The 27,947-nt window shown below is 40.0% G+C and overlaps 3 protein-coding genes across 3 annotated transcripts in view; 1 reads left to right on the plus strand and 2 right to left on the minus strand.

Moving 5' to 3' along the window:
* Nucleotides 1-8,907, minus strand: part of LOC145437726 (flotillin-1-like) — a 63,437-nt gene extending 54,530 nt beyond the window's left edge. Inside the window, exon 1 of the mRNA XM_080315008.1 lies at nucleotides 8,886-8,907. The gene's annotated coding sequence lies outside the window, so the exon portion shown is untranslated. The remainder of the gene's footprint in view (nucleotides 1-8,885) is intronic.
* LOC145437728 (uncharacterized) lies at nucleotides 13-7,789 on the plus strand. The gene is made up of 5 exons (XM_080315010.1): nucleotides 13-934; nucleotides 3,164-3,295; nucleotides 5,623-5,784; nucleotides 6,337-6,432; nucleotides 7,315-7,789. Exons 1-5 carry the CDS (start codon nucleotides 883-885, stop codon nucleotides 7,401-7,403), a joined length of 531 nt encoding a protein of 176 aa, XP_080171136.1. The 5' UTR covers nucleotides 13-882; the 3' UTR covers nucleotides 7,404-7,789.
* Nucleotides 8,908-18,641: 9,734 nt separating the features above from the next.
* Nucleotides 18,642-27,800, minus strand: LOC145437727 (uncharacterized). Its single transcript, XM_080315009.1, has 7 exons — nucleotides 27,299-27,800; nucleotides 25,784-25,861; nucleotides 24,440-24,568; nucleotides 23,304-23,390; nucleotides 22,320-22,490; nucleotides 21,609-21,704; nucleotides 18,642-20,758 (listed from the first exon to the last, which is right to left on the minus strand). The coding sequence occupies exons 1-7, from the start codon at nucleotides 27,348-27,350 to the stop codon at nucleotides 20,658-20,660; spliced, it is 714 nt and encodes a 237-aa protein (XP_080171135.1). The 5' UTR covers nucleotides 27,351-27,800; the 3' UTR covers nucleotides 18,642-20,657.
* Between the last annotated feature and the right edge of the window lie 147 nt (nucleotides 27,801-27,947).

The following is a 27,947-nucleotide window of genomic DNA, read 5'->3' on the forward strand; positions in this document are numbered from 1 at the left end:
AGACGGGAGAGAGTTAGCTACATGAATTATGCATGGTATTAGAATTGGATTAGTCAGTATTCAACTTCTACAAATTAGATTAGAGCTAGTATCATAACTACACATTATTTCCAAATTAGATCAGAATTATAATTACTGAATTTGAGAAAACTGGGACGTTGGATTTTACGTTAATATCAAATCAGAGTTCATGCTTATGAGCATGATAATAGTAAATGTCTGTACAGCAAGCTTGGCACATTTTGCACTATACAATTCACCTGTAGCATTTACAGGAAAACCAGAATTAGAATTAAAATTAGAGCACAGACACTTTTCACATATTAGATCCAAGTGCGATTGGTATTATCTTATCCATGCAGTTAGGTTTGCATTGATAACAAATGGTTGTTTAAAACACTTTGTGTAAAACATGTTTTCAACAGTGTTTTAAACAAGGGCCTTAAAAAAACTAGGTTTTTTAAGTAGTATAATCATGCCATAATTGTGTAAATACTTTCCAAAAAACATGTTGTATGAGCCTACGGACGATTATCACCGGATATAGCCGACGTATACGATATGGCATGGTCGGAACCCTCAAAATAGTCGGTTCAACAGCTATAGTACGTAGATGTTTCGGTAAAGTGGCTATATTTACCCAATATTTTCAATTGTCAATGTCAATTAACTATGACGTCACAGCTGAATATTCGTGACGTCTTGGCTTAAAAGCAAAATAAAACAAAAAAAACAACAATTAAAAACATGTTTTAAAGAAGGGCCTTGTTTTAAACATGTTTGTTTTAAATGGATTTTTGTTTATAAATACAACCCTACGCAGTGTACACTGTACGTACACGAGCAGTTAATCAATCTCCACAATTCAGAACGAGGTGGGAAATGAACATCCGAAGGACACTGTGGATGAACGTGCTGCTATTCGCTTCTTCCAGTAAGTCGTAGAAATACATTCTTAGCGAAAAGAGTGTGCATTTACATCCGAGACACGGAACATGACAACAGACATGAACATGACTCAGAATGATATAACAGTTATAAATCCTACGCGCCTATGTGTATTCTTTCCAATGTCCCTATAGGTCAGTGGTTCCCAACCTTTTTCGTGTCATCGCCCCCTTTTTAAGCTCCACACCGATCATCGCCCCCATAGATTGGGAAACTAAAAACAGCACTTCGTCAGCCCCCCAAACATTGGTCTTTGGCCCCATATGGTGATAAACCAAACCCCCAGACCCCCATCGGCCAATGGGCCTTTTGTAGCTACATATCAGCTATACGCTATTTCATGTACTTTTTGGTGAGTCACCGTATTTCGCCTAAACGCGCGAAGCGCGACAATTTTATATAATTCATGTTTGAATCGGTCAATATGGTCCGGAATTGCATATATATTGCTATTGATTTTTTTTATCCTCTTTCTGCTCGCGTAATCAGATTTACCGGTAAAACTGAGTGTGATTTGCTGGCAAAGGTAGGACCCCTAAATATTAATTAAGCATCTTCAGCCAGAATCTTTGTTATATTGACTTCGTTACATGATGCTATTTCGTGACCTCCTATATCTGCTATATCAGAAGATATGGAAATCGTCAAAACGTACCAAACTAACACATGATTTCAAATTGGTATTTCTGTACTGGCAAATAATTTTTTCCTTGCGGGATGGCATTTGTCCTGTACGGTTAAGGTCGGAACATTCGACGCCAGCCATTGAGGCGCCCATGGACAATTAAACACATATGCATATACATCGAATTTTTCGGTCAGCACAAGGGCATTCGTTTCCGGCCAAGGCTTTCTCGTTGCTGATCGTTCTGGCACATTTCTCGTAGTCGCATGTCACATGGTCTTTAACTTCATATGTATTGGTGCGTCGTGGCGCAGTAATGGCCGACGCTGAAGTCTCCCATTTCCATAAATCATGCGTATTTTTGTTGGGTGACGGGTACCCCAAAATCAAGATATATGATATTAATAAATCGCGCGCAGCGGGAAAAATATCTGAAAAAGTTGCATGAATTTCTAAAAGATTTTGCCCCCCCCTGAGTTCGGGTACCCACCCCCAATTGGGGAGTTTAAGATGCGGTAGTTACGGTCCCGACTCCAATATAGCCGTTTTAACGGGCCATCGCCCCCTTCGTTGCTTTCGCCCCCTATCGCCCCCTTCGTTATTTTCGCCCCCCTAGACTGCCAAATCGTCCCCTGGTGGCCGATATCGCCCACGTTGGGAACCACTGCTATAGGCGATATCATGATTTGGATTAAAATGTTCTGTTTCATTTATACCGCGGTGTAAGTCCGAGGAAGGTTCTGGGTTTTTGGTGAACCCCGGGTGTATATTCACACCCGTATATCACGGGTGTGAATAGAAAGACATACAACAAAATCAAGTCCAGGTCATATCAAATCCGAGATCGATCCCACAAGCACGAGGATGACAAAGAGAGACAACAAACAGACGGCAATGATGGTAGTGCAGGAAATATGCATGCACATATTGAACATAGGAATGATCGAAAATACCGTGAAGATCAACTATAGTCTGACCACACCCGCATCAAACACGTACTCTTGTCAATACAGCACACATCTCCTATGCTGCAGCATTATCAGTAAGAAGATTAGAATTAAACTTAAATCTTTAAACATATCACAAAGTATATTAAAATTAGATTAACGGCATTTCTGTCAAATTAGTTTAAGTAGACAACGACAATTATCATTATCAAATCTAATTTATTAAAGTCTGCACTGAGCTCCGCTCGTTTGGCACTACATCAGTTTTCCTGTTGCATTCTCAGTAAACCTTTAAATTAGAGCTTATAACATTTCACAAAGTACATTAGAATTAGATTACCAGTGTGTCGCTCTAACTAGCTTAATTTGGCAATATTATCGTTATTAGTTATCTTCGTTTTTCGTTCCGTAACTGCCGACTTATAGCACTGCCAACGTCTAGACTTTTTGCAAGACACCGCTGACGCGGATGAGGTGGCGAAGAGGAGCCTAGATAAACCTCCAACACTTAGGCATAGGAATTCTGAAGACGACCTCGGTCGGACCCGAAATGCAATCCATTGGTGTTGCAGCTGCGGATTATACCACTGCGCTATTTCGCCACGCAGCAACTGATCTCAACGATCTAAATGTCTCAATTCAGGCGTCGGCAATCAGAATGACCGGGCGTCCCCAGATTTACAAGACGTCCCATCGCGTTGGCTCGGAGGTAATCAGAAATGTTCCAGAGATAAAAGTACACCGGATGCAGTTGGCTTCGGGCAACAAAATGAAGGTATAGTCGTTTATACTCATACTAGGAATAGGACGTTCTGTATTTTTGTCCGTGATATTTCTGCAGCGTATACACCGACTTATGATATGACATACACACGATCTGCGCATATATGTGTACCATGACTGCATGATGTTCATATGCCGCTGTACAAGGAAGGTACAGATACAGCTTCGTAAGGATATCTAAGTCTTGAAACACGCCTCCACGTTGTCCAGGTAATGCCGAGCGCCAAGTCGGCAAGCCACGGATACCAGCTTTACTAATCATTTTTCGAAACTTGCATAATTATGTCATAATTGTGTACATAGCCTACTTTCGACAAAACATGCAGTATGATCCAACGGACGATCTACACCCGATATGGTCGACGTATACATGATGGAATGGTTGGAACCCTCGAAATCGTCGTCGTTTCAACCGTTATAGCACGTGGATACGGAACGGATGTTCTGATGGTGATGACAGCCGACAGTAAAAATGCTACATATGGATGTAACTCTGGTTAAAGATATTTTTGCTCGTGACAGGGGTAACAAGCTTTTTTTCGTTAAAGGACGTTGTCCATGTTAATCAAAAAATAATAATAAATACAAAATGAAACAATAACGAAAAACGCTTGTCACCCCTGTCACGAACAAAAATATCTTTAACCAGAGCTACATCGTTATGCACATGGGTGGCCATGGTCAGTGACGAAGTACTTCTATTTTTTCGAAGTACTTAAGTAGTTTTCCTCTACTTCTGTACCTGCTCAAGTAGATCTTTTTTCGCTATTTCTACTTCGTAATATTTGGTGAACTACTTACTTATTTTTCGCTATTTTCAGTTTGTCAAGTAGAAGTAGTTTAATCCCCGAATAAGAAAGATAGCCTAAGGAATTTCGGGGCTTTTTTCACGGGGTACCAATATTTAATTTTCATAAAAGTCATGTAATACCCAGAATTCTCGTTGTGCTTCGCGCACAGTAGATAAGGATTGACAAATATGTTTTTCCGAAAGTATCGCTGAATATAATTTAGATACCGGGTTGCGTGGTTCCGTTCACATCGCATTGTCGCCTATACCAAATATTTCATCACAGTAAGTACTTTCTGGACAAAAGACATTAAACATATTTTCCGCTTTGCAGTATTTGTATTTTTCCTTCAATTACGAGTATTATACGTTGAGATCTAATCATAGTTTCAGTTCTTTTGTCTGGGAAACGTGCATGTTAAAGTATAAAAGCAAATGTGGTAATGCCTTATATTTTCCGAAAGTAAAGCTATACACTATATGGCATTTGTACGATCTGCCATATTTTCAATCAACGTATTCTAATCGCGCAAAGTATTAAAGCCGTATCCGACACAACTTCTCCGTATTGCTCTTTGACTCAACTAGGGACATTATGATATGGGTGAGGGCGCCATGCCATGGTACTCTCTAAAACGAGGTGTTCGAGTAAACAAAGAATTCGTATCGCATTTCCATATAAATACTATCATTTACATCCCATGATGTGAATGACTGCTTATTCTGTCAAAAATTGACACCTACTGGGATGCATCAATATGAATCAAGCTCTCTACGCATTCCGCATACCTTAATTTGCAGCTTTTGATAGTCCGTGCGAACGAAATACGATCGTTTTCATACCTACTTACTTAGGCTACTTGATTAGACTTAAAGTCAGTCAATTCGACTTCTACTTCAAGTAGTTTTAGGCTGCTCATGAAAGAAGTACTTCCACTTGTACTTGAGTAGATTGTTTCGTCGCTACTTCTACTTCTACTTGAGTAACTTTCTTGACTACTTTGACCACCTCTGGTTATGCAGCATTTTTACGGTCGGCGCCCATCATCATCAGAACATCCGCAAACATATAACACAAAAAAACCCCATATTGAATATATCTCTCTATAACCTATTGTACGTAAACCCACTCTACCATAATATGAAACAATAATCGAATTTGATTCCTCACAAATATATTTTTAGCATTCGACAAACTTTGGCCAAGAAAATGATATATTTAAGTTGTGCTTCAGCACAAGGCATGCACAATATATGATTTTCACATAACTGGACAAGAAAAAGATATCCTAACATGTTCAAAATATATCTCGTGTTTGCTAGGAAAAATCATGATTTAAAGAAGGGCCATGCTTTAAACACGTTTGTTTTAAATTGATTTTTGTTTTAAATGCAACCCTACTCGCAATACTTCCTCACGTGACTACGATTGTAGACTGCTATACTTCTACTTCTACTAGGGCCGGGATACTTGATTGCTGTACAACTTTACTCTTGCTTTTAATTTCGTTGCAATCTGATTTTACCAGATCGACGCAGTACGGAAGCAATCAAAGATCCAATGACACATGCTCAAATACTGGACTTCAACCTGAAGTGCTACTCGTGCCCCAACTGCGAGAATATCAGTCCGGACTTACTGGTTCCGTGCCCATCTTCGTCGACGGCCTGTGTCAATGTATCAGGCAATGGTAAGAGACGGGTTGTTCCGTATTGGTCAGGGGTTGGGAATCTATTGCCCACAAGCTAGCATATATGGCTCTGTGATAATTTTTTTATTTCGCACTTGGTTCTGATCTTATTCATCAATACTGTTGCAACCTATTGTAGATTTACATCGCAGCCAGAATCTTTATTCTTTGGGTATCGGAGACAAGTATGTGTGAGGTAAGCTCATCCAAGTGAATTTGGGAGGTCGGACACCCCTAGTTTTTTAACATCCTAAACTTAAATTAAAATATTGCCATGTGACCAATGCTTGTAGGCCGGTGTCTGATTGCAAAGACTACTCTAATTCAAGTCGTTTCGACACCTTCCTGTCATTCTCATTTGTTGCGACATTGTAACATATTGCATAGAACTGAACTGTCGTAATGGAATTACAAGTAATACAGTCCAGTCGATCTGATAAAGTTATCATATTATGAATCATAACAAACTGAACTGAATGAAACTTTCAGTCAAAACTCACAGCAAATTCCTACGGGATTTCGAAATTGCATTGAGGATTCTTTTCTATTTAGGAATTATTGTTCGCGGGTGTGGCGCGCCTTCACGAAACGGCATAGTATACGGGTGCAACACTTTCTTAGGCATCACCACGTGCACTTGTGGCTATAGTAAGTATTTCTCAATTTAGTCCTTACACACGCAGCATCATATTGATATTCGAAGATAGCAAATACAATGCTGTTGTTTCATGACTTATCAACAGGGCGATTTTTTTATTTTGACATGTCAAAATGAGTCAAAATGTTGTCAAAATTGTGGCGTTAGGTCAGAAAATGTCAAAATTGTTTAGACAGTTAAAACTCTTCTGTAACCTGCATTTCGTTTTTATCGTAGATGTTTGCACTGATGGTAAACTTTTCATTTGACATTTTACCGCTTGTAGCCTATACTTTAAAGGCATGCCGTTTTAGGTGTTGTTGCTATCTGCTCATTATGAATCATAAACGGTCAAATGAAACAAATCGGTTGACATGGCGTTATTATATAGAGCATGATGAAAAATTTTGATGTTGACAACATCGTCAGAATGAAGCAACACAGTGTACGCACAACTTCAGTGTTGTCAGCTAACAGCAGTTGCTGTTTAACGCTCTTTCGCCCTTCAGTACCGACAGACACTTTATACCGGAAATGTAGAAAAGTATCTTTCGTTGTACTACAACATATTTTAACTATCTCTACCATAATGCGTGATGTAACTACTGAATTATTCATAGGTCCAGATTCCGTTTAAATAAAGTTTTTTCACGTAAAAAAATATGTCCGTTTTTAAGCCATAAGAGTTTTTTCAGGCCAAACTACTTCGTAAGGTCAGACAGTTCCAATCAAAAATGAAGATAAGTAGTTCAATTCTAACATTATATGGGAAAACCCCTAATTTACATGCACGATGTAAAAATTTGTTCAAAATGGTGTCAAAAGTGTCAAAATCTTTCCTTTTTCAGGTACAAAAATCGCCATACTTATCAATTATCTCAAAACTTTTTTAGACGGATGCAATGGATCCGAGCGTATGACTTGGGGCTGGTCGACGCTATTTCTTCTGTGCTATATCGCATACATTCTTCAACGAAAGTAATTTATTCGAACTTTAAGAAGTTCATTGACACGACGGATCAGTGCGACACGATGAAAATATACTCAAATGAACGATCTCCCTGAAGCCAAAGACCATAGTATCCGTCATAATAATTCGGAGAAGTCTGTCAAGTGTGTCTGTGTCAACAAAAGAAGTTCGTGTACGATTTAGAGTAATACATTGAACGCTCTCTTATTCGAAATTTCATGCTGGTGACTTGATATTTTGTAATACGATTGTTGATATACAATGTTCTTTCCAAATCTCGACTATAGTTGGTGACGATTTGGCCTACCCCTGACGAGTGTCGTCCGAAAATATTTGGGTTCGTTTCAATATGAATATACTATTTAATAAGAAATTCTAGGCAACCCTTTGGTTGAGAAGCACTGTTGTAATGAACATCGGTAAACTATACTCCGGTAGCACAGGTATCCGAAAAGTGACAACGAGGTCACTAGTGACCATCAGCTGCAACTGATTCCAAGCATTTGGAGTCTGACTGTAATGACTGTAATTGACCTTGCAGGGAAATTTGGTGTTCAGGTATCGCGTTTGCAGTATATACGTATACGAATAAATAACATGAAACGCCAACCCGAGGCGCGCCACAAACCGCTCAGTGATCACAATGCACAAGAATGCAATGCAAATGGCAAGGACACCTAAACAACATTTTTCGTGGCGACCACTTCAGGGATTTCAAAACCATGAATTGCAGTTGGATGCGACAGTTTGTTGCGTGCTACGATATACGTAGTTGTGAAATTTACCTAGAATCATGCAGAGGTGACAGCTAGGCGACTTCAAGCCCTACTATTGATACCCAAAAGCGAGAGGAGTGAGTTATTTAACGTATGAATTTTTCACAACGAAGTTAAATAGTTTTGTTCTCATATTAAAAACAAACTCAGACACAGTAGTAAAAATGGTGGCATTTGCGTTGTACTCTTCGCTCCCGGATTTTAGGTTATAACAAGCTATTTCGTATAGTTAGTTGGTTGGTTGAATAAGGGAAAATTGGTGCACGGATTACGAAGTAATTTCGCATCATGACTCAAGGGCCCTTAATAAAGTCCAGATTGCCAAGCAATCAGATCGCTCTCGCGGTGGCATTTACGAATTCCACTACTTTTAGAAACATTCTGGGATCAGATAATAAATTGTCCAGTACAAAACATATGCGTAATTGGTCGGCGGCTGCTTTAAGCGAAGTTCGATGGTCGTAGCATCTGCTGCACTGGACCAAGAAGTGTTCGACCGATTCCTCCGAGTGACAGGTTTCACATAGTCCATCATCATGGCACCCAATACGGTACAGGTGTCCGTTGAGCTTGCAATGGCCTGTCTGGAGTCTGAATAACGTTGTACTATATTCTTTAGCGAGCTTATTAATTTCCTTGGTGCTTACTCCTGCTTCGCCCCCGGCGCCCTCCGTTGCGCGAGTGTGCGCGACATGATTGAAACCGACGCTTTCCCGACCATAATACAACCAAATACTCCATATGCTATTTCCTAGTTGATGATATACGTTACATTGAGTTTAGTCTTATGCCTATGACAGTCCCGCATACAGACACGACATAAAATGCAATATTAAACCACTTTATGCATCTGAAAATTAAGAGAGCTTCTGACAACTGAAGAGTTATTATGGATGTGGGGATAAATGCCGCCAAAGAGTTGCGTTCTTACAAAATGCTACCTTGTAACTAATTCTCAAGTTACATAGGGTAACCATATTTTTGAATCGGGAAAGGAGGACAATCTTATGAAATCATAAAAGTTAGTAGACCGAAATAGTAAACCGTTGATTTTGCCATATTTACTGGAAAACTTGTTGCGTTGACTAAAAAAGGTCAGGACTCTGGCTCGTCTCCCGAATTACCTACTTTTTGCCTATAGTGCCGCGGTGTTGACTAAAACAAAAAAGGTCATTTTGACTCCCCAAATTCTCGATTCTCGAGGACGTATAGTAACCCTAAAGTTCACCCACAAGCATCAAACCGTATATTTTGTCGCGGGCACGCATACTTTAACCGTTAATCGGAGCTAGCTATATTCGAAACTGCACAATGTATATTTTGTTCGCGTCCAACGCACAATGGCTAATGACGCTGCGAACATGTGCTTGTGCATTGTGCGATCTGCGAAATTACATTCAGTAACAGGAATAAAGGGGTTATTTCACACGCAACTTGCTACTATTTCACTCATGATGTAATGATAAACTTTGTTAAAACTACCTTCAAAATCCAAATTACATAACGAGAGATTAATGGCATGGAAAATTGGTAAGTCCAAAAAGAGAGCAACTTAACTACAGGGACCGCCATCTTCTGTACCATGAAAAAGCGGAAAGACTTTGTAGGGACCGTTAACAAATGCATTCTCAGTTTCAGCCGATTTTTCGAAATCTAGTTGTAAACCAAAAAGTTGTATAGCAATTGTATCGCCGTTTCAGATCATGACGGTGGGATCGTGTCAATACGCCGCCATTTTGACCAAGACGATTTTTGACCCCATTTTCCGAATATGGTTGCAAGGTATTTAATATAATTATGCTTATCTGTCTTGTACGTGCATATTTACGTTGGTATATAGGGTTTGACTCATATTTGTATAGAACTGGTATATTTACTGTCAATTATTATTTTCCAATGTGATCTGCTGTGCATTTATACCCTGTGCTCTGTAATCTATTCGCTTTTATTCATCTGCGTTCTGATGTGGGCGTAGTGGTCGTATGGGACTCGCCTGTGCTGCAGTAATTCTGCTATACAAGATTGAATATATTCGATTCATTCAAGTTCGTCGTATGCGCTTATTGTTCTACCAACACCGTAGACCAGTGGTTCCCAAACTTTTTCGGTATGAGGGCCAAATTTAGAATTTCAGAGTACGGTCGGGGCCGCACAAATACTACGGCTATGAAACGGACCCAAACAGTCATCATGGCTATTTCGGAGTATTTTTATGGCACTGGCGAGATTTCAAAACAGTACACTGTTTACCGCTACTTATCTGCTGGATTGGGTGTCCGTTGAGTGAATCAGTTTTTCTCGCCTAAACGCGCGAAGCGCGATAAATTTCTTTAGTTTCATGACTGAATCGGTCAATATGATCGGGAATTGCATGTATTGCTATCAATGTTCATCCTGTCTCTGTTCACGTAATCTGATTTACCGGTAGAGCTGAGTGAGGTGTGTTTGAAAAGGTATAGGCCCCCTCAATAGTAATTAAACATCTCCGGGGGTATACCTGTTGGCAGGAACGTAACAGCTCTTCGTCAGGACCCCGGGCTCCGATAGGGTGATAAACTGACCCCGCATCACGTTGTTCGCTTTTGCCACGAAATTAAAGTTGTACTGTTTAGTGAGACAGCGCGACGCGCGAATATTTCAATAATTCATGATAAAATCGGCGAATATGATCGGGAATTGCATGGTTGTCCTCTTTGCCCAAGTAATCAGATTCACCGGTAGTGTTGAGTGAGAGGTGTCTTTGAAACTGCAGACTCCGTAAAATTAAACATCTTCGGACGGGCGGAACCCTAGGTATGACTACTTTACATGATGTTATTTCGTGACCTCCTGTCTGCTACATCAAAATATGTAGAATTGCTCAAACCTACTAAACTGAAAGGTTACACGATTTCAGATTGGTATTTCTTCACTGGTATATAATTTTCTTTCCTGCGGGATGGTATTTGTCTTGTGAGGTTCAGATTGCCAAGACAAGAACATTCGGCGCCAATCATTTAGGCGTCTATATAGACAATTAAACCTATATGTATTTTGTATATATAACGAAGTTTTTGGTATTTGGAAGTGTTTGGTCAGCACAAAAGCAGTTCTTCACGGCCAAGGCTTTCTCAATGTCGATCGTTCTGTCACACTTCTTGGAGTCACATGCTACATGGCCTAAAACTTTATATGACTTGGTGCGTTGTGGTGCGGTCATGGCCAACGCTGATAAGCCTATTTCTATAAATCTTGCGTATTTTTTCTTGGGCAAGAGTACCCAATACCAATGAGTACCAATGGGGTGCGGCAGTTACGGCCCTGAACTATACCAATTATGCTGCTTTTAGCCGGCTAAAGCAGTATGCATCTCGGCGTATTCAACCGTGGATCACGTGTTGCACATCTAGCTATCATAAGGTTACCATTCGTCTTCTTTTAAGATGATTTGTCCTCTTTTTTAATTTTTTGAAAGTGTCCTCGGAGGACGCCCAAATGTCTTCTTTTTTGAGCATTCGTCTTTTTTTTGAGGATTTTGGTTACATATAGGGCCAAATTCGACTAATATACATTAGGTCAGCACTGTAGGAACGCTACTGCGGCTATTTCGGGAGCTGGACCGGAAAGTTGACCTTTATTTTTAGTCAACAACCTGTTAATGTGAAAGAAAAACTGTATTTTCCGGGAGATGAGCCTCTTTTTTTAGGCCAGCGACCACGAAGTGGGAAAAATTATCAATACCTATTTTTATCTATAGCTACTGCTCGTTCAACTGGAAAGTTAGGGCAAATTGCATTGAAACAGCAGCGACGTAACGTTAGCAGTCTATACTCACGACTTTCCTGCAATTCTATAATTAAAAGCTACAGAGGCCAAGCAAAGCAAGAGTATGTTATAAATATAAATTTTAATTTTTGTCATAAATCGATTTCCTAATATATTTTCGGGGACCGCAAGAAGGCTATCTGAGGGCCGCACTTGGGAATCACTGCCGTAGTCCGAAACTTTTTGATACATTCATTACATTTATTCGCGTTACATAAATTATTTGAACATCTCATTCAGTTGCAATTTATATACATTGAAATTAGTAGACACGATGGAGAAGAACGTTTACTGACAATCGCAAAGAGGTTCTGGTGCCTTTCATTTCAGCACTCGAAGTGCTGAATTAGCAAATGCATGCAATGCATTCTGTTGAATAAGACAGAAGGGAATAGATTATTGCATTCAAAGTACTAGACATTGGCCCTGTGAATCTGCGATAGGTCAATTGTTCCGTTACTTCCGTATCGTAGATGATCAATAAGCTAGCAAAGCTTGTATATTGCTATGATACATTTAATCATAACCATCGCCTAGTCATTGTCTTTCGAGTTATCAAAGGGGAATGCTGATTGGCGGCAATAGGTCCATGTTGAATTTTGTCTAATGCAGTGGTTCCCAACCGGGTGGGGGGGGGGGGGGGCGAAATCCCCCTTGGGGGAATTTTGAAATTTTTAGGGGGGAATCTGGCTTAATCTTTTTAGGGGAAATCCGGCTTTGGCATTGTATCGGAAGATACGCTGGGTTCACAAGGTTTTTAGATTTTTATGGTATAGAACTGTTAAGTAGAAATTAGTTCTTTACAATTGTATGTTTCTTTGGCGGATTTCAAGCTATAGGTGTATGTTTAAATGCCTTCCGTATATATTACATCCCCTGATAAAGAGAGGCTCGCGAGACGATTTCGCTGGGTCCGCGACAGCCTTTCAACCAAATTGCTACTAAGCAGGAAACCGTCAAGCCGAATTCAGCACAAGGCCGCTAGTAAAATTGTTCAACTTTTTAAGCCAACATATGAGCTAACGTGAAAAACAAACCGTACCAAATTCATCGATTTAACTCAAGTCCATAGCAAGAGGACTTGGTGATTTATTTTTCGTCAGCGGCTACCCGACCGGTCAAAAACAAGTCAAATTTAACTGTACTTTACCAAAGTTTAGTGCGGTCCGCATTCGCCATAGTTCGGACATATCTGAATATGTTTGGCCACTAATTGCTCAGTCAACAAATGGTTGCGCGTTAAAAAGCACATTTTTTTAGTCACAGGCAACTTTCTCATAGAGGGGGAATTTTAGCTCAAATATCGGCCAAGGGGGGCACGAGACGAAAAAGGTTGGAACCACTGGTTTAGTACGTTTGGACGATTTCCATATCTTTTGATATAGCATCGAGTAGCATCGAATGGCATCATGTAACGAAGTCATTGTACCAACGGGTCCTCCCGAAGATATTTAATTATTAATATTTAGGGGTCCTACCTTTTCCAACACACCTCACTCAGGTCTACCGGTAAATCTGATTACGTGAGCAGAGAAAGGACGAAAATTGATAGCATTGTATACACAATTCCCGATCATACTGACCGATGCAATCACGAATCACAGAAATATTTTCGCGTTTTGCGCGTTTCAGGCGATCCAAGTTCACTCATCAAACGTACACCCAATGTATATAATAAGTAGCGGCAAAAAGCGTATAGCCTGAGCAGGGTCTAGGGGGCGAAGTCCCCCCGAAATTCGGTTTATCACCCTATGGGGGGAGGGGGCAAGACCAACGTTTTGGGGGGACCTGACGACGTGCTGTTACGATCCTGTTCCTACGTATACTGCAAACGCGATACCTGAACTTCAATTTTTCCCGGTAAGGTCAATTACAGCCATGGTAGATGTGCTCCAAATGCGTAGCACGCTCAGAATCACGTGCAAATGGTCACTAATGACCTCGATGTCACCTTTCGGATACCAGTGCTACCGGAGTTGAGTATATACCGATTCAGATTACAACAGTGCTTCTCAACCAAAGGGTCGCGTAGAATTTCTTTTTAAATAGTATATTCGTATTGAAATGAACCCAATTATTTTCGGCTGACTCTCGTCATGGGTAATCGTCAATAACTAGTAGAGAATTGGAAAGAACATTGTACGTCAACAATTGTTACCTCCAAATTTCGGATGACATGACTTGACTCGAGTCACCTTCGAAAATCGATTGACTTGACTTGACTCGAGTCAAAATGTGCAATGACTCGAAATGACTCGTGACTTGAAGGTAGTGACTTGATCCCAAAACTGCCTTATCGTCATATCACAAAATGCAATCAGAATGCGTGCAATCCCAACGGATTGTTTGACGGCGTGGGAGGTTATGACTGTTGATGAGCGAATTCTGAAACCTGAAATTTGGACTATAGGGGAGATGTGGTACCCATGGATCAAAAATTGGAAAATGATCGCTGGCCCCGAAATGTTCAGCCTAAAACAGCAGATCTTTTGCTGGCTCAGCACTTTGATACAAGCTCTACCTGTCGCGCACATATACATGAATAATTGAATATCCGTCTTTTCAAAAAATATTTATGGACGTTCAAAATTTGTTGCTCGAACGTGTCATTGGTCCCCACCCGATGGGTCCAATGGCACACGACCCGGGGACCTATGACACATATACCCTAAAAAACTCCGATGTGACTACTTTTCTTGCTCAGTATTATAATCTAAGCTACAGCAAGCCAAAGAAGAATGTTTGGTCGCAACTGTCAAAAAATAGAATAAATATTAACTCAAATGTTGTCATAAAATCACGTTTAGATTTAGGCTCGGACTTATAAAGTTGAGGGTACATACATATTGCCCGAAAATCGACAGTGTGACTTCCAAATACCTCGTTATAGCGATAAAACATCATATGTAATTATTACATAAAGATTTTCTGTACGTAGGCATGTATCATTTGTTTCATGATTAGTATGCTTGATTATTTTGCTTGATTTGGCTATTGTATCATCGGTCCCCACCCTACGAATTTTATACATGAATCGAAAAAAGTCCACTCAAGGAAAGTACTGAAAAAATATTAGGTGCCATTATATAGCCTGATACAAGCCCTACACTTCACAATAAAAATGATTGCTGGTTTGTTCGTGTTGAAGGTTACAAAAAAAGTGTATATGTCGATCTAAATTTAGTTTACAGCCCCAAAAACAAAAAACATCTGTGAGAGACCCCATAGCTCGCGCACGTCGAATTTTTTTGTATGTGAGGAAAGATTTTGCCAGCAAGCAATTGTAGACAAGTTCACAGAGTGTAATCATGGAATTATCATAGAGAATTTTCGAAGTATTTTCGGTCCCAGTGATCCATCGGTACCACATCTCCCCTACATAGAACATTAACTGAAGAGCTTCTTGGGGGTACAGAACTTCAATATACCATTGATTAGAATATTCATATTGAAATGAACCCGAATATTTTCGGCTGACAGTCGTCAGAGGTAATCGTCAGCAAATAGTAGAGAATTGAAAAGAACATTGTATGTCAACAATCGATTCAGATTCGTTTCAATATGAATTGAATATACTATTCAATTAGATCATCAACTATGAATACAAGGTAAATTACATGCGCGAAAATAATTTTCAGTAACCGCAGCTTCGCGCTACCCTTTCACGCCCCCAAGGGGACCCCCCCAGTTTGGGAGTTACTGTCATACATCACTGCAGTGAACGCATTTGATCGACTACTTCCGGAGGCTAAATAATCCAGTACATGAAACCATGACTAAGCCCTGTGCTTCTTCGCGTTAGTTCCTGATCAATCAGTCATTGCACACATTGCGTTTTGGCTTGATGCCGTAATGCAAATGTGTTCATTACAAATATGTTTCGCAATTTTGGTACGATATATGTTGCGATCATATCGAAAGGTGTCGTCGGAAGCGTTACGCGTGATTATTACATCCCTCGCCACCTATCTTTGTGGAAACGGATTTTTGGCACTTGCGAATATCAATTCGTCGGCTCGGTTTTTCCTGACAAGACCGCGTATTTTAGGAAATGCAGCTACAGAATTCACTGTGAATTGATCAAAGACTTTCCGATTTTTACATAAATAATATGATGGTATTTGCAAGAAAAGTTAATCACTAGCCTACAGTGAATATATGCACATGATAGATGACGGTTGCACAATAATAGAACTAAATTTGAACAATTGTAGGTCTGATGGGGCTCCGTGAAGGCAGAAAGTTCGAGAAACACCAAGCTCTATTCTCTATGTACAGTATAATCGTATCCCCATTTGAACTCTATGTCGTCGAAGTATCTGAGCACGACTACTAGGCCTACCTTACGCAATCAACCGTTCTTGTTAGCAGTAGGCTACCCCAAACCCCCCGCGCTCGAAGGAGGCCCAAAATTATTTCATGAATTACCACGAATTATAGTGTGTTTTTTGACAATTTATGCACCTGTTTCAAAATTATTTAATGTTGACAAATATCTTGAATATTGGGTGCCCTCCCACCCCCAATAAAACGCATGATTTACATAAATTGGCATTTTGGAGTCGGCCATTACCACACCACGACGCACCAATACGTATATGAAGTGTTGGGCCATGTAACATGCGACTCCGAGAAGCGTACCAGAACGATCGGCAGCGAGAAAACCTTGGTCGAAAAGGCCTGCCCTTATGCTGACAGAAAACTTCGATATGTAGCCTATATACCTATATGTTAAATTGTCCATAGGCGCCCATAAATGGCTGGTGACGAATGTTCCTGGCCAACGCGATCTGAACTCCACAAGACAAACGCCATCTCGCAGAGGAAAATTATTTGCCGGGGAAGAAATACCGATTTGAAATCGTGTGCGTCTTTTAGTTTGGTAAGTTTGGGCGATTTCAATTTGTTTTGACAGGAAGTCACTAAATAACAACATGTAGCGAAGTCATTTTACCAACTGGTCCGCCCGAAAATATTTAAATATTATTTACGGGTCCTGCTTTTTCCAAGACACCTCACTCAGGTCTTCAGGTAAATCTGATTACGTGAGCCGGGAGAGGATAAAAAAATGATAGCAATTCTCGATCAAATTCTCGATCATATTGGCCGATTTAATCGTGAATTATTGAAAGATTTTGCGCATTGCGCGGTTAGACGATATAAGCTGCCTTACTAAACAGTACAACTAGTCTCGCTGACAAGTAGCGGTCAAAACGTATAGCCTGATGGGGCGCCCAAGACCAACGTTGGGGGGGGGGGCTGATGGATTGCTGTTTTGGTCCTGCTTTTCAGGCAATGAAAGGTTTCCCGAATCGCTGAATTATTACTTGCTAATTATCAGTTCTTTAGGCTGTTATTTAGGTACGGTTGATGTTATTTAACTGATAATATCAGGGTTGTGACCTAGTTACAAGGCTCACAGTCACAAGTCAATCTCACTTTTACATTTTTTACTGGATTCAAGTCGAGTCATTTTCAAAACACCACCAGTCAAGTCCGCGTCCATGTCACTGAGCAAAGGGTCGGGTCCGAGTCCAAGTCATTGTGTTGACTGTTCAGTTTCCAGTTAAAGTCTTGTTAAACCCACTTTCCATAACTCTGCTTGGCGATATCGAGTTGTTCGCCATTATAAGATACTAATTTTCCTCACTTTCAGCAGTTTCTTGTCGCATTTTTAAGTACCAGCACTAATAGTCGAAATCTGAACCGTGTAGTTAGTTTACTATCCTTCGAACTTGCAACGAAATGTCGGTCTTGGCCGTCTGAGTCTCGAGTCATATGACTTGGTTCGAGTCATGCGCAATGACTCGAGTCCAAGTCGAGTCATTTCCGTATTTTGAGAAAAGGAGTCGAGTCAAGTCGAGTCACCAGAAAATCGCGACTCGAGTCGAGTCATGACTCGAGTCATTACAACCCTGAATAATATGTTCTTCTTCTTCATTAAGTGATGAATATAGCATCATATACGTGATGTATAGAATGTATATGTTGAACTACATATAAAGATGTGCGTGCACGTATGTGGATATTTCATTTGAGTTCTCGATATTTCATAAATCATTGTGAACGTCAATTGTTATAGGGGAGATGTGGTACCGATGAGACAGTGAGACCGAAAATACTTGAAGAATTCTCTGCGATAATCCCATGATTACAGTATGCGAATTTGTCTACAATTGCATGCTGGCAGAATCTTTCCTCACATGCAAAAAACTTCGACCTGCGTGAGTTATGTGGTCTGTGACAAATCATTTATGTTTTCGGGGTGTAAAATATATTTGGATTGTTGTATACATTTTCTATAGCACCTTCCACACTGACAAACCAGCCATAATTTTTTATGTGAAATGTAGGGCTTGTATCAGGGTATATCATGCCACATATTTTTTAATTCAATACCATCCTCGAGTGGACTATTTTCAATTCAAGTGCAATATTTTTAGGGTGAGTGGTCTATGGTATAATAGCTAAGTCAGGCAAAATAGTTGAAGCAACTAATCACTTAACAACAGAAACACGACTACAAATGTTCCGACGCGGCACTAAAACCAATGAGTGGCGCTTTGTCAGGTGTCGGATCCTGTCTGCTGTACACTAAATCTGGCTCGGACTAGTCAAACCGTTGCGCATCAATCCTCTTCTGATCACAAATTCAAGCAGTCCAAACGAATAATACGGAACAGCTTGTTCAGAATAAGACATGTAAATGGCAAGATTCGCAAGATTGCTTGCTCGTCCGATAACAGTTGAATGGAGAAAGAAATAACAGCAACAGAGCAATATAAAGCTAAACGAGAACGGACGGCGCAACAATTAAAATTAACCAATCATCAACCAAACAGAACAATTAAGAGTTGTCGAGGAAAATAACGGAATGCAAATAAAGGACAGTTGAATTAAACTGATTCACTGAAACATACAAACTGATCAACTAAAAACATGACTCGTCAAAACAACATATATAGAGGCTGCAAATCATAGTTAGCTGTGATGTTTTATCGGTATAACGATCGAGGTAACTACAAGTCAAAATGTAGATTTTTGGGTAATATGTATGTGCCATTAATTTCGAAAGTTTGGGCGTAAATCGAAAGGTGATTTTACACCAGCATTTAAGTTGATATTATCTCTTTTATTCTTGAAGGTGGCGATATAACATTCTTGATTGAATGGCTTTAGCTCAGATTATAGTAGGCCTACACAACAACACAATATGAAAAATATGAGTTTTTAAGCGTATGTCTCATAGGTGCCGTGGTAGTGTGCTTTTAGAGCCACCGGGGGTGGGGGGGGGGGGGTGGGGGGGGGACCGATGATGCGTTCGAGCAGCAAATTTTGAACGTTCATAAATATTTTTTGAAAAGGCGAATATTCATGTAAATGTCCGCGATAGGTGGAGCTTGGATAAAAGTGCTGGTCTAGCAATAGATTTGCTATTCTTGACTGAAGATTTGAGGGCCTGAGATCATTTCACAATTATTGATCCATCGGTACCACATCTCCCCTACTACTTCCGGATGCTGAATAATCCAGTGAATGAAACTATGACGAACTCTGCGCTTCTTTGCGTTAGATCCCGATCAGACATTGTATTTCTTGCGCTTTAGCTTGATGCAGTAACGCCACTCAAAGACAGTTTATTCCACAATAGCCGGATATCATTTGCGCTGCATTTATATCTCAGATTTCACATACAACACACAAATGAGCGGGTGGTATAATGGATGTTTTATTTCTTAACACTATGGAGGAATATATCCATTCAAATCTGATAATATAAAATCTATATTTCTTTATCATTCATGCTGATTTCGTGGGATACATAAAAAGAGTTTCGAAGATGGCGGTAGACGGGGCAGAGAGCTTAAACCTGTGATACAGCGTAATTTCTTTTTGTTGGAGGCGACTATGTGAATTTCATATTAAATTCCAAATTATATTGAGTGGGATTTATGCGATAGAATTGAGAAAGAAGTCACTTTTGCGGCATCTACATATATATTCATCTTTATGACTTCATAAAACATTACATTCAGTCAAATATATATGAAGCATGTTCATTGTTCTGTCAATTCATTCTTCATCTTAATCACTTGAAGAAACATTACATTTAGTTCAATACACACTTACACTACTAGCCTTACAAATAAAGGAACATTTGTTAAAGTATTGCAAATATATACGCTCGTGGAATAGCGGCTCGCCGAGTAGGGCAACTGAGGCGCACGCAACGATACTTTCAATATCAAAATCGAGAAGGATACATGACTTGGTCTCATTCTTTCTATGAGTAGTTTGCGCGTTTATGATAGGCTGAATATGTTTTCATTGAGGCTTTGCCTGATCCTACTTATCCTAGCACATTCATTTCATATTACAACACGCCACACTCCGCATCAGAAGATTCCATGGCTTCAATCATTTTCATAACTGTTGATTATTTTAGTTTTAAAAGTCATAGAATAATTACAATTGATTCGACATCATTGTTGCAAAAAAGACAACTCCTCAAAATCAATTATGTCAATGTAACTTAATAGGATAAAAGCGATAAGAACTATAGCGTATACAAGTTTTAGTAACTGTTTTCCAATACAGTATACTTAGACATGATATGAAACACCATATGTGCTCATAGTAAGATTTTCGTCATATAGATTCCATGCTGTAATCGGTAGCAGCAGCATCACTCTCCGGTTCGCAACGCGTCTATCAGATACGACATGATTGCAGTAGCGAGCAGGGCCGCAGTCGAACTGTACGCTCGGCCAGATCCATTACAAAAACCTTAAATGCAGTCAATTAACAAGCATCCTTTCCTCCAAAGATCGCCTATCATCATTATAATGACAGAGCAGAAAATTCGATAATCTACTTTGCATGCCTTCGGTAGAAATATATCCCCGCGAACAAACTGAATATTTGAAATGAAACACCAGGGTTGTAATGACTCGAGTCATGATTCGACTCGAGTCAGACTCGAGTCACGATTTTCGGATGACTCGACTCGACTCGAGTCATTTTCTCAAAATACGGAAATGACTCGATTCGAGTCAATCTGTGTATTGACTCGACTTGGACTCGAGTCATTGCGCATGACTCGAAGCAAGTCATTGACTCAAGATTCCGACTGCCAAGACCGACATTTCATTGTAATTTCGAAGCCAACACATTATTGGGATTTTGTTTGTTGGTACTGGTGCTTGAAAATGCGACCAGAAACTGCTAAAAGTGAGGAAAATTGATGTATTATAAATGCGAACCATTCAATATCACCAAACAGAGTTAAAAAATTGGGTTTAGAAAGACTTTAACTGGAAACTGAGCAGTCAACACAATGACTTGGACTTGGACTCGAGTCATAATACCATGACTCGGACTCGATCCTCTGTTCGCTGACTTGGACTCGGACTTGACTCGGTGCATGGGAATTGAAAATGACTCGACTTGACTCGAGTCGAAAATATAAAAGTGAGATTGACTTGTGACTCGGAGCCTTGTGACTTGGTTACAACCCTGTGAAACACTGGAATACCGTCGGTCGTCGTGATGTTAAGTGAATAATGAAAAAGGTTGACAAAATTAGATCTTTACAACCACTGATATGCGGAATAATTTGTAATAAGCAAGAACTTACTTGTACCGCATGTACACGTAGTTATACCGAGTTTGATAACACATCTGTATCCGATGTCGTTGGTGGTGCCGCAACTGCAGCCTCGCGTGGTAATTCCTGCAGATAATATCAGGACATTTATAAGCTATAGTCATGGTGCACAGTTGTACAATACATTTTCATTCTCATTGTACAACAGAAGCGTGAATTCATGACATGTTTCACGAGCAAGGGATCTCCGATTCAAATCGAACACAAGAATCGAGAGTGCTCGTAGTGGATGATGGACACAAGTCAGGCGATTACATAGTAAATAAACAGAAGATTCTACAAAAAAGTCGAGTTTCTAGTATCTCGCTATTGTCGCTGTGCAGGCAAAGTTTTGAGTTCTGTTTTTTCCGAGTTGTATATATTTTGTTATATTTACTGGAAATTTTGTTGTGTTGACAAAAAAAGAAAGGTCATCAGTCTGACTCGACTCCCACATTACGCACATTTTACGATACTTCTGTGGTGTTGACTGAAAAAAAGGTCATTTTTCATATTTGACTCATTCGTAACCCGTCGTCTATATCTCAGGCCGAAATTTAACGTCTTTCGTGGTCTTTTGGGCCGTTATAGGCTAAAAATGAGAACACTTGGACGAAGGGAGGATATTTCTTGAAAAAGGAGAAATTCCTCCTAAATGAGGGCGTATGGGAACCCTAACTAACATCCACAATGTGAACTAACCGTTGCTAGTCATTTTGATGCATGCGGTCGCTTTCGGGCTGCATGACACATTCTTCGTTAGTTCATAGTCGACGTATTCACAATCAACGCAGGAATAGCATTTCAGGTTCCAATTTGCACTCTTGATCTGCGAATACTGAGGGTCGTGATATCGGTCTCCATTGCAACCATCTGTAAAATATCAATAATCGGTAGGCTAATCGTCGATTCCCATCTACCATGGAGTGAGAATACGTTTACAACTTCACCTCACTATGCAAGACTAGCCAATATTGTGATCAGGCCCATATAGGCCTACATGGTGAAATCGTCTCAGAGCTAAGTCTACTTGGAGTGAAAATACAATTGGATTTATATGGACACATGTGTGTCGCATCTCAAGAGACACCGCGGGTCTGTAATAATTAGCTCCTGAATTATGCTACGCCGCCGTTGAAATAACCAGTCATGTGTCAAGTTCTGCACGAACACCTATTACGCCTAGCACACCCCCAATACACCATTCCAGAACCACAGAAGGACATCCACAGCCAAGGTCTTGCAATGTTATTTCAGCAAATATAATATTAATCGAGATCAACGCTGCCAATAAGGATTGCTATTCAAACACTGGAATCATCAGTGGTACTTTTGGTACTTGCAGTCACACAAATACGTTATTTGCATTGAATTTTGGTAAAATTAGCGTATAATAGCCAAGAGATTGCAGAGATTTGCCGTAGCAGAACTTTCAATCTAATCAAGAACACAATGTGTGGCAAGATATCGTAGTGGTATAATCTACAGCTGCAACACCAATGGGTTGCGCGTTCGAGTCCGACCGAGGTCCACTCCAAAATTCACGCGTCGCGCTACAAGTCGGCATAAAAATAAAGAATATTTACTTGGTGTAAATGACCATAGTAGTCGAGAAACTCCATGAATACCTCAAGCAAACAAAGAACACAATGTATATGCTACACTCAACAAAATACGCATTCCCACCTTCGGAACATGCGCACAAAAAGATTTCTCCGTTTTGTTGGCAACTTCCATCATATTCAGAATTTCCACAGCCTCGATTTACGATGCCTGAAACACAGTGGAAACGAATAACTTTAGGAATCACCACTCTGCACTGCTGGGTCAGCGCGAGCATGGCATATTTTCACAGCAGACTACACTCACCACAGCACTGGTTCCCCAATTGGGCGAGGGAGCGCCCCTCCCCCTCAGAGGGCGTGAAATCATTTGAGGAGAAATGATGTTTCTTGAACTCGGAATGAGTTTAATTTGTGGCGATAATCATACTTCTATTTCGATTTTTAATGTCATAATTGCGTTGTTCCATAATCTACATACTGATGCTAGACTTTGACTAATAACGAACCTTGTACCAATCAGAAAATGTCCCTGAATCAAGTGTAATGAATAGATGTGTGTAGTTGTGACATTGGTTTGTGATTTAACTTATGGTCAGGTACGTGTGAGCTAAGCTCAAGTGGGGTAATAGAAGCGATTGACACCGAAATCGCTAAAACATCTATGTGCTACGTGCTATATCATTGCATGATTATGTTGAACAAAATATTCAACTCGGGATATTTTTGACGTCCCGCACAATCTGCATCCAGCTCATAATTATGGCTCTGTGTATAGTCCGAATTCCATATTTGATAAGTGTCTCAACAGCCATAACCCTTTCCATGCCACCGAACAATGCGTTAGGGATGAAAAGGGATGAAAGTGCCTGGTTGATCTTTTTATTATTCTTTGATATGACAAGGCGGACGCGAAATTTTTCACTGTCATCAAGGGGGGCGTATCGAAAAAAAAGTTTGAGAACCACCGCACTACAGTCTTCAAACGGTTAGTGAATAGATCGGGCGGCTATTCAGTGAGCGATTTCACGTTCGGTTTCGCTGCTATCTCGTATATTCGCAAGCAATCAAACATATTTACATTACAATACATCAGCGACATATCGCAAACTAACCGAGGATTATCGAGTGTCACATCAACTGGTTACAGTGAATTGTGAAATCATTGTTCACATCTTATACGATAGAAATACCGGCTACAGGTTTCCATGAACCTAAACAGGAATACAAACCCCAAATCTCGACGCACAGCTTACTCACCATTACTGATGGACGTCAGACACATATTCTGGCCAACCGAGCATTCTGTCAGATGATTTTTTGTCACAACTGCGCAATTCTCGCACGAGTAGCACTTTGTTAGATTCTTCTTCGCAGTCGGGAGCGTACCTGTAAACATGAGTTAACTCTTTGGTAATAAATATTAGCTGGTATAAAATAGCTTTCAACTCCAGAGGAATAGTTTAGCGATAAGACATGAGCTTCATGACATGACATGAGTTCATTTGGGGAAATGTCAACTTAGTTTGTGGAAGAACAATTTCGTGTATTCTTTCATTGGGATATTTGGACATTACACAAGGCTATTTACACCTGAGGCAGTCCCTAAATTTTCCCTTCAAATTCAAACTGAACTTATATGATGGTCTTCACAGGCCGTGTATCATCAATCTTATACCTTACGGCGAGATGGTAGTTTTGTTAGGTAACATTTGAAATTGGTATATATCCTAGGCCTATGGTTACCGTAGGTCCTCCATTAGGAGGATTTGTTGTCCTTTACAGGTTTTTGAAATGTCCGAATTTTCGGAAATTCGACCTTCTTCACAGCATTTACAGCTAGGATAATGGACGGATTCAACTGAAATGGGCATAAATGCCGCTAAATAGCAAAAACGGACGTTTGAACTGGTAATTCGGTAGTCGGTCGTAAATGGCGACCTTTTTTTTAGTCAAACCACTAAATATAAGTAAAGAGTGTGTAAATCGGGAGTCGAACAAAAGTGATGACCTTTTTTTAGTCAACTCCACAAATTTTCCAGCGAAAAGAGTAGAACCTTGATATACTAACTTTCATGATTTGATAAAAGTGTCCTCCTTTCTCGATTCCAAAATATGTTAACCCTAATAAATCCTAAGCTACGTGAGTCTTTCTTGTACTTTACTTTCTATGCTATGCAAATTCAGCCTTTCAAAATAATTCATGGACAGAAGTTGGGGGGAGGACTTCCAATTCGTCGGATGGCAGCGTAGGAAGTCTGTCTTTTCAAGGAATGCTTCGACTTCCACTCAATATTTAGTTCGATGAAAATACGATACCGAGTTTTCGAACTGTTTTTATAAATCAAATCATCACCAGCAAACCAAAATGTTTGCTGTAAAAACTAGAAGTCTATCCGATAGAAGAGGCCTACATTTGGTGTTATTCCAAGTTTGATCAAGATTGAAGATCTTTTGATATCCAAATTTGCTTTCGCGGTGAGACCATGTTAACGAAAATGTACTGGTTGTTCGTCATAACGAGGCCTGCTGAGATAGTTTCCGCTTGCGTGAGCAGCAATTAGTTGAATGCTAAATGCTAACGCATATTAGTATAATACTCACTTTCAGGCGATAACGACTCGATGAGACCCGCTACCTGATTTACATCAATAGTACTGTCGCATGTCTGCGTCGCCGCACCTGATCATAAAATGGACATTTCGTGAACGAAACGGGCGAGAGACCACATGAAAGAACAATACAAAATGGTTCCAGTGAACTTAATACGCCACCTAACAAGATCTTCTATGTTCAATTGAAGATTTCTTCTTATAATTCAGGTAAAGTGCCGTTCGATAGCAATTCCAAAGTGGCGAGTATGAACCAGAGGAGGCCAGTAACGAAGTATACCTCTACTATTTCAGAGTGTTGGAGATTTTATTTCGGGGCTTTGCCTTCACGCAATACTGACGCAAGTGCTTATAAATTTAGACTCTTTCCATTTCTACAGTTTCTTCTAGTTCTTTTGGTGAAACTAGGCCTATCTTACTACTTTTGTACTTGGAAATAGCTACTTCTACTTCTACTTCTACTTGAGCATCAACGACGACAATATTTTGATCATCTCCGGTATCAACCGCCGAAGTATGAAAATCGCAATACAGTGGCAAAATCGATTTTAAAAAGCAAGTATATAGATCTGAAGAGATTCTTCAACATACAATTGAGTAATTATAGATTAATATTGAAATACACGCTTAAATTTCCGGCTGATACTCGTGAGGGGTGATCGCCGTACAATCTAAAATCAGCACATGAAGTTAGACCGTCGGTTCAACGCAATTGATCAAAATTTCATGCCGGTGATGTCATACTTGGTGACACGAATGTTGATATACAATGTTCTCTTCAATTTTTAACTAGTTGCTGACGACTATCCTGACGGGTGTCAGCCGAAAATATCGGGGTTTGTTTTAACATGAATAGTTCATTCAATTGTCGATTTTTTTTGTGTGTGTGGGTGAAAACAAGCAGACATCATACAAAACGTCCTATTTAGCTTTAGCCGAGCGCTTCATTACAGAGTCGAGGTTAGTCGTAAGTATTATTTGTAATGATTCGAATCGTGTAATGAGAGAGGATCCTTTTGAGCACTGAAATTATATGCCCCCCTTGTCACTGACAGATAATTTATCAACGAGAATTATAGTTTCGATACTATTTTCCACTGTGGAGGCCTTGAAACCGCGATTGGTCGTATCACAGCGTACCAATCATATAGTATACTATAAATAGCTGTCACTCAAAGGGACAGGACATGTCGGCGATGCCGTGATCAGCCCATCACAGCATTATCGCAAAGTTTTATGATATGGGTAGGGTCGAAAAATACCAAATTAAATTTAATGTGTAGTACTGACATTGTATTCTTTGTGTATGCATAAAAGGTACCCCTTTGAAGTTCAACATAATTCATACTGTTGTGACGTTAAAGATTAGTGACACTAGAATACTCGACGGGAAGCCAAACACTCGATATCGCCCAGCCCTGTAAATTTCCCCGGCACTTGGCGTCTTATGTACCATTTCCAGTTTTTATCGATAGACTGACGAAAAGATTCAAATTTTTCCACTCACCCGTCATCAGGAATAAGAACGCAGCGACACCGAGGAGTACGGACAAATCCATGTTTTACTGCAGCGTTCTAGAGCTATGAGCTAGGGATGGTGTGAACCCCTAAAAGGTTCAGGTTCGTGTGAACGCGAACCTTTTTAAAAGGTTCTGTGTGAACACGAACGTGAACCTCATGAAGTCACGTGACGTCATATTACTAATTCCAACCCTATCTTTCAATGAAGTGATAGCCTATATTAATGTACACGATACCTAGCGACGACTTGGGCCACATAATGCAACAATTCTGAAGTACATATTGGCGTTTTAAACGTCGCTAAATGTATCAACTGAGGCAATCAAAGGATATAATACTACCATAAAATCAATATCTTTCGTCGCTTTCCAAACAATTTCGACGAGGACTCCCTTATCGGTCTAGGCCAGACCGGACAATGTATTCGGTGTCTGAGTATTGCTACATTGATATTGATCAGAGTGTAAAATGGGTTTCTATATTTTGTAACCGATATTACCTCATTAAGAAGTTATACAACAGTAGCCAACTCCTCAATCGCACAGATTTGGTTTTAACGATGCAGTAAAGATATGAAATCCAGAGTGGCCCCATACGCCTTCTCGAATTTTTAAATCAGAAAACGATATCAATCT

The sequence above is a fragment of the Botryllus schlosseri genome, chromosome 4 (genome assembly GCF_051294905.1).
Source record: "Botryllus schlosseri isolate E-star chromosome 4, Bs_hap1, whole genome shotgun sequence".
NCBI classification, from domain to species: domain Eukaryota; kingdom Metazoa; phylum Chordata; class Ascidiacea; order Stolidobranchia; family Styelidae; genus Botryllus; species Botryllus schlosseri.

Bases quoted from the DNA above. Each gene is read 5' to 3' on its own strand.
- LOC145437727 (XM_080315009.1), bottom strand. From the start codon at position 27,350: ATGGATTTGTCCGTACTCCTCGGTGTCGCTGCGTTCTTATTCCTGATG. The intron at 24,569-25,783 runs GTGAGTATTATA...TCATGTTTACAG, and splicing joins CGAGTCGTTATCGCCTGAAA to GTACGCTCCCGACTGCGAAG. The intron at 23,391-24,439 runs GTGAGTAAGCTG...ACTGTGTTTCAG, and splicing joins TCTGACGTCCATCAGTAATG to GCATCGTAAATCGAGGCTGT.
- LOC145437728 (XM_080315010.1), top strand. From the start codon at position 883: ATGAACATCCGAAGGACACTGTGGATGAACGTGCTGCTATTCGCTTCT. The intron at 3,296-5,622 runs GTATAGTCGTTT...TGATTTTACCAG, and splicing joins CTTCGGGCAACAAAATGAAG to ATCGACGCAGTACGGAAGCA. The intron at 5,785-6,336 runs GTAAGAGACGGG...TTTTCTATTTAG, and splicing joins TGTCAATGTATCAGGCAATG to GAATTATTGTTCGCGGGTGT.